At 30.4% G+C, this 8,406-nt stretch overlaps 2 protein-coding genes across 3 annotated transcripts in view; both read right to left on the bottom strand.

Annotated features, from left to right (window-relative positions):
- The window catches only part of LOC117168366 (zinc finger protein 676-like), a 7,152-nt gene extending 2,604 nt beyond the window's left edge, over positions 1–4,548 (bottom strand). The window contains exons 1-2 of one of the 2 annotated variants that reach the window (XM_033353960.1): positions 4,380–4,548; positions 2,584–4,297 (exon numbers count right to left, since the gene is read on the bottom strand). In XM_033353960.1, the coding sequence (XP_033209851.1) occupies positions 3,480–4,297; positions 4,380–4,440 (879 nt within the window). In that variant the 5' untranslated portion in view covers positions 4,441–4,548 and the 3' untranslated portion in view covers positions 2,584–3,479. Of the gene's footprint in view, positions 1–2,583; positions 4,298–4,379 lie in introns of those variants that run through there. The other variant, XM_033353961.1, reaches the window with a different exon arrangement.
- A 520-nt stretch (positions 4,549–5,068) lies between these two features.
- LOC117167738 (zinc finger protein 888-like) overlaps positions 5,069–8,406 on the bottom strand; it is a 4,020-nt gene continuing 682 nt past the window's right edge. The window contains exons 2-3 of the mRNA XM_033352888.1: positions 5,925–6,149; positions 5,069–5,845 (exon numbers count right to left, since the gene is read on the bottom strand). Coding sequence (XP_033208779.1) covers positions 5,328–5,845; positions 5,925–5,985 — 579 coding nt within the window. The 5' untranslated portion in view covers positions 5,986–6,149 and the 3' untranslated portion in view covers positions 5,069–5,327. The remainder of the gene's footprint in view (positions 5,846–5,924; positions 6,150–8,406) is intronic.

An 8,406-nucleotide genomic window follows, 5' to 3' on the forward strand; every position in this document is an offset into this window, starting at 1 on the left:
GTTTTTAAGTAGAAACCTAATCCCCAATCACCTGTATTTACGTTAAAATTCTAACATTCACATCGAATTTGAAAAAAAATTCCACCCGCATGTTGCATTTAAATGATATATAAGAATTTAGTCGATAATTTTAAGATTATTCATTCATTTTTTAATATTTGACCGGATTTGAAGGCATCAAAGTACTTTGTGTTCTCACGCACTCTGTTTTACCGACTTTAATATACATGTATAATAATTTCACAGCAAGATGGTACATTAAAATTTAAGTTATGTTTAATGTTTGGTATGCGATATTAGTATTTAAGATGGCGTGAATTAATATGTTTCGACAAGCTACAATTTCGCTTAGCTTTATGTCCGCAAAAATGGCTAGTAAATTGTGGTTTAAATGCTTCGTCTTCTGAACGTTTATGATTATTTAAAGCCCTGAGTATAGCATAACTTCGAGAACATTGATTGCACTTATATCTTGATTTTGATTTTTCTGAGTGGCGCCAATTAATGTGTTTTAACAAGCTGCTTTTCATTTACGTTTTGTGGCCACAATAGTCACAAATAAATTAAGCCTTTTCTGCTACGTGTTCTAAATTCTTATGTCGAATTAAACCATTTAACCAAGTATAACATCGAGAACACTGGTCGAATTTATGTATCCATACCGATTTCCTTGAGTATGCTTTTTGATGCACAAGACCTACAACTGCGTGGTCTCAACGTTTATGTCGACTTAAAGAACTTAACCAAGTATAACTTCGCGAACATTTGTTGCAATTATACCTTTTTTCGATATCTGTAAGTGCAGTGTACTAATGTGTTCTTTCAAGGTACCTTTCCTATTTGAGTAATATCTGCAAAAATCGTATGTAAATTGTGTTTTAATTGCAGCATGTTCTAAATGTTTATGGTCATTTCAAGCACTTAAGCACGTGTAGCTTCGAGAACATTTTTTGCAATTATGCCTCGTTTTCGGTGGCTGTGAATTTGCATTCTGATGCTTGCGACCCACATAGCATGAAGTAGTGTGTTCTGACAACTGTGCTCTCCGATTCGCTTTATATCCGCAAAAATTGCAACTAAATTGAGGTTTAGATTTTTCGTGTTCTAAACATTTGCGTCGGTTTAAATCTCTTAGCCTAGTGTAACTTCGAGAACACATGTTGCATACATGCATTGCTTACGGTGCCTGCATGTGACGTGAAGTAATGTGTCTTGAAAAGCTATGTTTCAGATGTGTCTTAAATTCGCAAAAATTGCAAAACATTGGTTCTTTGACTACTTCGTATTCGTAACGTTTATGTTTATTTCAACTACTTAAAGAAAGATAACTTCGAGCACATATGTTGCATTTATGTTTTAATACCGAGTTCTTTGAGTTTCAAGTATAGTTTTCGCATTTGTACTTTTTTCCGATTCCTGTTATACATTTTTTGAATGTTTTCCTTCTTATGCATGGGAAGCTTGTCAAAAACAAAACTATCAGTTTCTTTTATATCTACGGTATAGAATTTTGACTCGAATTTTTCATTCCATTTTTCATCTGTAGTACCTTGATCTGAAAATTTAACATAATGTTTTTTGCAATTTGATACTTCATAGTTTTGTTGAAAATATTTTGGTTAAAAATCTGGCAATACGTTCGATCGTTTCTTCCTTGATTTTCAAAATTTTGCTATTACTATATTTAATTTTGATCACTTCCTCTTTAATTTTCAAAGCTTCGTCATTGTGGTATTAAATTTCACAAGTAAAGTCCTTTTCATTATTTTCAAACCTATTTCCTTCTTGTTCCAACCACTCTCGGGTTTCTCTGAAAAATTCGCAAAAAACGTGAGTGAGAATATTTCAATAGTAGAATAAATTGATCATCATAATAAAACAAAACATTATATAAGCCACCCATTTTTTTCAAGATATTCTAATTTTTCAATTAAATGTTGACACTATTATTTGTTTATTGAAATCTTCATCTACACTAATGGTGTTCTAATTTCGGGCCATATGCCTTATTTTCTCTTCTGGGTTCACCTAAATGTCTCGTACATACTTATATTTCGGATATAATATTTTATTCACAATACACAGTATATGCACAACATTGTATAAGTTTAAACTAACAGACTGTTTACAAAGCAGAAAAGTTAATCTATTATCTCAGGTACAAATATATTTGACGTTCTTTTCGATCGTTATTTAGGACGCATTCGTAGTTTCGTGAACAAGTGTCAAAAGTATCGATTTTGAGGGTTCGACGAGAAATCATACTTCAAACTATACTCTATCTGTAAAAATTATACTATTTCTCGTAAGTGGCCGAAAGTAATTTTCCCTGAGATATGGTTAAAATAAATTCATTGGCATATTTTGCACTTTAAAAGGCATCAGTCGAAGAATATTTCGTCAAATTTAAAAAAAAAAAAATTTTAAATAAGCCAGTGACAAAGCGTTATCGAGGACGTCTTTTCTCGTAGAATTATCGGAAATCAAAAACCGAATAAATTTAATTTAAAGATAAGTCTTTTTTACGCCCTACGTCGTTTTTTTTAATTTAAATTTTTGTGTGGTCATTTGAAACAAAAATAGAGATTTTTCACACAGAAATTCGCCATTTTGTAGCTGTAAAATCTCTTCAATTAAAAAAAACGACGTAGAGGGAGGTATTTTATATGTAAATAGTGTTTACAACATTTGAAAACAATCGGTGCAGTAGTTTTTGAGTGAAATTTGGCACCTACTTTTAAAAAGGAAGTTTCCAGTAAAATGCGTTTAAAATTTAAAACTTCGAAAAAGTGAAGCAATACCTTCACTTTTTCAACGTATACTGAATTATCGATTCTAGCTTCATAAAGAATATTTTCTGCATCAAAATTTACAGAAAGTTCTGGCGAATATGATGACAAAATCACTGCGCGGCAACTGCTCGACCGACGAATGACAATCTTTTGTGTGCTTCTTCTCGCGTCGAAGGGGCGGAGATTTAAAGTTTAATAGCTTAGAGAGTTTTGCTCCCAATGACTTAAAATTTTAACAAAAAATTTTTGAAATGTTATAGTATAAGAAAATGTTAAGAAAAATATTCGATTTTTTAAAGACACAAGACCCTATACTTCCTCCTTAAATTGCGTTTTTTTGCGAAAGATATGTATTTAAAGTTCCAACTTCAAAAGTGTCCCAGTGACTCGTTTTTCAATCGAACGTACTAAATCTGGGCCTATAATAAACAAATTGATTAATATTTGCTGTTATATATTTTACGTTCACAAAATTTTGAAAACGAACACTAAAATAGTGAAAACAGTACAAATATTATTCAATCAGTACCTTCTCAAACCTATTTTTTCACAAGTAAACACGACGTATAATAACAAATTATGTTTATAAGAAAATTAATTATTGTTGATATCGAAGGGAGACAAACAAGAATTTTATCAAGCAGTATTATAAATTTACAAAGGGACATAATTAAGTGCGCTTTATTATTATTTAAGGTGGCGTGAAGCAATGTGTTTCAACAAGTTTATTTTCTGATTTGTTTGATGTCCACAATGAGCGCAAATGAACTGCCGTTTGACTGCTGCATGGTCCAATTGATTATGTCGATTTAAAGCACTTAACCAAGTGTAACTTCTCGAACATTTGTCGCATTTATACCTAGATTTCGATGTCTGTGAGTGTAGGGTAGTAATGTGCTTTTTCAAGGTAGCTTTCCTATTCGACTTATATCCGCAAATATCGCAAGTAAATTGTGGTTTAAATGACGAATGTTCTAAACGTTTATGTCTACATAAACCACTTAACCAAGTGTAACTTCGAGAACATTCGTCACAATTATAACTTGTTCTCGATGGCTGTAAATTTGTTTCCTGATTCCTGCGACCCACGTGGTGTAAAGAAATGTGTTTTGACAAGTTTTCTTCCTGATTCGTTTCATATCCGCAAAAATTGCAAGGAAATTGTCCTTTGGCTGGTACTTGTTTTTTTTTCTGATGCACAGAAGCTATATGTAAATTCATGTTACATTTCTGTGCAAACCGTTTGGCGCAAAATTTACAACTGAACTGACGCAAGACGCCGCATTCGAATTTTTGATGAAAAGTCAAAGTCTTTTTATATTTATAGGTTCGAGCACACTTTTCGCATTTGTAGTTCTTCTTCGGTTCCTGTTTTGGATCTTGATTCTTCTGCTTTTTACGGTTTGACAGTATGTTAACAGAAAAATGATCGGTTTCTTTTATATCTACGGTGCAGAATTTTGGCTGATATTCTACATTATGTTCTTCACCTGTAGTACCTTGAACTAAAAATTTAACAAAATGTATTTTGCGATTCGTTTTTGCGCAGTTATATACATAATATTTTGATTACAAATCTGTCCATACCTTTCATAATTTCTTCTTTGATTTCCAATGTTTCGTCATTACAATATTCAATTTCGATCATTTCCTCTTTAATTTCCAGATTTTCGTCATTGCTATATTCAATTTTGCAAGTAATATTCTTTGCATTATTTTTAAGCAGTACATAGTTGTGTTCCCTTATGTGGTTTAAATGATACTTCTCTGATTTTTCTGAAAAATAAGAAAATATAAATTATAGTATTTCAATAGTAGAATAACTGATCATTATTACAAGACGAAACCTTATATAAACTTCGAGTATTCTATGATAATTAGACAAGGATCGTGCACTACAAAGCTCGAATATCTACAACAAATAGTTTTGGCTCATATAATTTATTACATTTCTGAGCTATAACTATTTGATCTGAAGATGTGTAAACACGCAATTGAATTTTCCTTATTTCATAGTTTCAGTTGAGTTATTATTATTACAAATCTAGTCATACTATGGATGTTTGTATAATTTATTTCCAATGTTTCGTCAATGCATTCAACTAAAATCTTGACACTAGAATTATATTCAGAAGAAAAGTGAGTATCTGTACTAGTATACGTTTCACAATCTGGCCTTTCTCTGGATTTATTTGACTCACTCTCGGAATTCTGTTGATCTGTTGATCGTCATATATTAAAAACCAAATTTTAATTAAGTCATAAAAAGTATGTAAGTCTCAACGAATTGCTTACTTTATTAACTCAGAACAGAATACATTCTTTTTTGATTTAGTAAGAACACTTGCTAGTAAATCAGAAGGAAACTATTAAACATTTCACAACCTATCTGACCCAAAATTTTTCAAATGAAGAAAACCAGTAATAACTAATTCTAAAAAAAATAATTTAAGTTTATATCGAAGAACAGTACATTTATTTTTTCGAAGTATTTCTAAACATTTCCTAAAGTGTAATGTTTCGTGCACGGTATAATTATTTCAAATGGCAAGAAATAATATGTCTTGCCAAGTTATGTTTTAGATTCACTTTACGTCCACAAAAATCGCATGTTAATTGTGGCCTGAATGTTGCATGTTCTGAACGTTGATGTCGATCTAAAGAAACTAACCAAGCGTAACTTTTATAACATTTGTCGCATTTATGCTTCAATGGCGATGTTTTTCTATTTATCTTATCATGCACCTGACCTATATGTTTATCCACGTGACCTTTATGTTTAAATCTTTTGTCGCAAAATTTACATCTAAATTGTCGCATCACGCCGCATTCAAATTTTAGATGGTGATTCAAATTCTTTTTATATTTATAGCTGCGAGCACACTTTTTACATTTGTGCTCAACTTCCGGTTTCTGTTTTGATTCGTAGATTTTCTTCTTTTTGTGAGTCACCAGTTTGTTGTTGACCGCCAGATCATCACTTTCTCTTATATATACAGTACAAAATTTGGAATCATAGTTTTTAGAAAGTTTCTGACCCGTAGTGTCTTGATCTGAAAATTTAACAAAATGTTTTACAATTTGTTATTCATAGGTTTATTAAGAATATTTTGACTAAAAATTTGGTCACACCTTCGATAGTTTCTTCGTTAATTTCCAAGGTTTCATAATTGCTACATTCAATTTCGATCATTTCTTCCTTAATTTCCAAAGTTTCATCACTGCTATATGTAATTTCACAAGTAAAATCGTTTCGATTACTTTTGAGCAATACATAGTTGTGCTCCCTCAGATGATGTGGAAGATATTCCGATGTTGATTTTATTCTTGTTTTTGTCCAATAACCATTGGATTTCCCTGAAAAAATCACAAAAAATTGAATTAGAATATTTTAATTGAAGAACAATTAGGATTATATTATAATTAAACTGCATATCAATTTTCAGGTGTATTTTAAAAGAGATTTTCCAGTTTTTCACATTAAAACTGACATTATTTTATCTTTATTTACATTCATGATGTTACAATCTTAGACAATATAGTTCAAATCCTCTTTTAAGTTAACTCACATCTCTTTTTAGAAAAAGTAATCTAAATAAATATCGAAGGAAAATTCTATCCAAAAACAGCTTTTTAATCAATACTAGAAATTTCCTTAAATTCAATATTTCGTTTATGTTATTGTTATTTCAGATGACAGGTACTAATACAGGTAATAATATGTTTTCATGCTACTTTTGTGTGTAAATCTTCTGCCGCAGAATTTACACATGAACTGTGGTCTGACATAGCATTCAAATTTTTGATGGTGATTAAAGTTCCCTTTTCATTTATACATATTTGCGTGCACACTTTCCGCATTTGAACTGCCTTTCAGTCTCTTGTTTAGATTCCTGAATTTTCTGTTTCTTTTGAGTCGGCATTGTTTTGTGAACAGCTAGAATATTAGCTTTTATTATAAATGAAGTAAACTGCTTTGACTTCAATTTTTTATCAAGTTTCGGACCTGCAATTTCCATTGAGGAAATTTCCTGATCTAAGAATTAAACAAAACCTAATTTATTATTTTGTATTTTCAGTTGAGATATTTTAATTACAAGTCGATTCATATGCCTTCCATAATTTCTTCCTTGATATCTAAAGATTCGTCATGGCTGTATTCAATTCTAGTTAAGTCCAGGCAAAAAAATTATTTAAAAAAAAAATGTCAGTACCAAAATATGGCCCAGCATTTGGTCTTTCTCTTAATATCTTCCACTCACTATTCAAATGATCTAGAACTAGAAAATTATGAGATGAAATTTACAATTAATAATTTTCGATTATTTTAATCCTTATCCAGCCGTAAACCCAGACTTGAATAATAATGATAATTATCACGAATAGCAGATTATGTATGATAAAGAGATGATGAACATTATAAGAGATTGGACCATTGAGATTAAAAGAATTCCAAAGATATATCGTTTTAAAATTTCTTATATCTCATAATTAAATACTGATTTATCCGGAAAGTTTTGTCCGAGTTTTTCATTAGCCGCAACTTCTGTGGAAGAAATGCTGAAAATCTCTTTCAATAAGGTTCTAAAAGTCAGTGAAAGTTTGCGTCAAACGTACTCGTGGTATTTCAAACGTATTTTACATTTATAAAATAATTTGTTAAATAAAGTAGAAAATAGTTTCGAATATCTTGTGTTCATTGCAAAATTTCACTGACTTTCAGGTCATTTTAAAAACGATCACAGGCATTTCTTTCATGATAATTCGGTCTAATATAAAATTTGGACTGGAATTTTTGTTCATCTGAATATTTTACGTCCAGAAACTTTTCTTTTGTTTATCATGATTTTATTTCTTGATATATTTCTGCAATTTTTACATGATTAGACGATAGACAATCACAAAAGCATCATGAATTAAATGTTGATTTTATACAAAGTTAAACGAAAGTTTCTGAATTTCAGGGCAATCATTAATTTATAAAGTAAAAATAGAATACATCGTACGAGCAAAATTTTGTTCGAAACTGCAATTATATTCGGTAGTAAGTAATAAACCATAAATATAAAATAACGTAGATAAAACTCAAATTGGTTTTCGGAATTGGATTCCAAAATGTAAAAAACGTGCATAACATGTACGCATAAAAATATTTTGCACAACCTTAACCTATAAAAAGTAGTAGAGCTGTAGGAAATTACCGATAAATGTCTACGAAAATTGTTTCGTATTATATATTTGCATAAAAGTGCCTTATTTTTTAAATTAAAGAAGGCAGGTACTAGGAAATTTAAAAATAAAGAACGATGTCTAAACAAAACTTTATTTTTTATTTTTAAGTAAAATAATTATTGTCTACATTCATCAATTAATGCTTGACCAGAAATACTTGTTGAATAGATATCAATTTTTGATTCCGAAATGTTCACTCTTTGATTTCTCTGAAAAAAATAACAAAAATGTAAATTAAAAATGTTTTAATAGTTAAATAATTGAACATTACACCATGATTAAAACTTACAGTCTGTCAAGTTAAAGCGTGGGTGGCTTTACTCGCAGTCGGTAAGGTGTATCGACATGATTTTGGTGTCAAAATATTAAGAAGAGCTCCCTC

Source organism: Belonocnema kinseyi, chromosome 2 (assembly GCF_010883055.1).
Source record: "Belonocnema kinseyi isolate 2016_QV_RU_SX_M_011 chromosome 2, B_treatae_v1, whole genome shotgun sequence".
NCBI lineage: Eukaryota > Metazoa > Arthropoda > Insecta > Hymenoptera > Cynipidae > Belonocnema > Belonocnema kinseyi.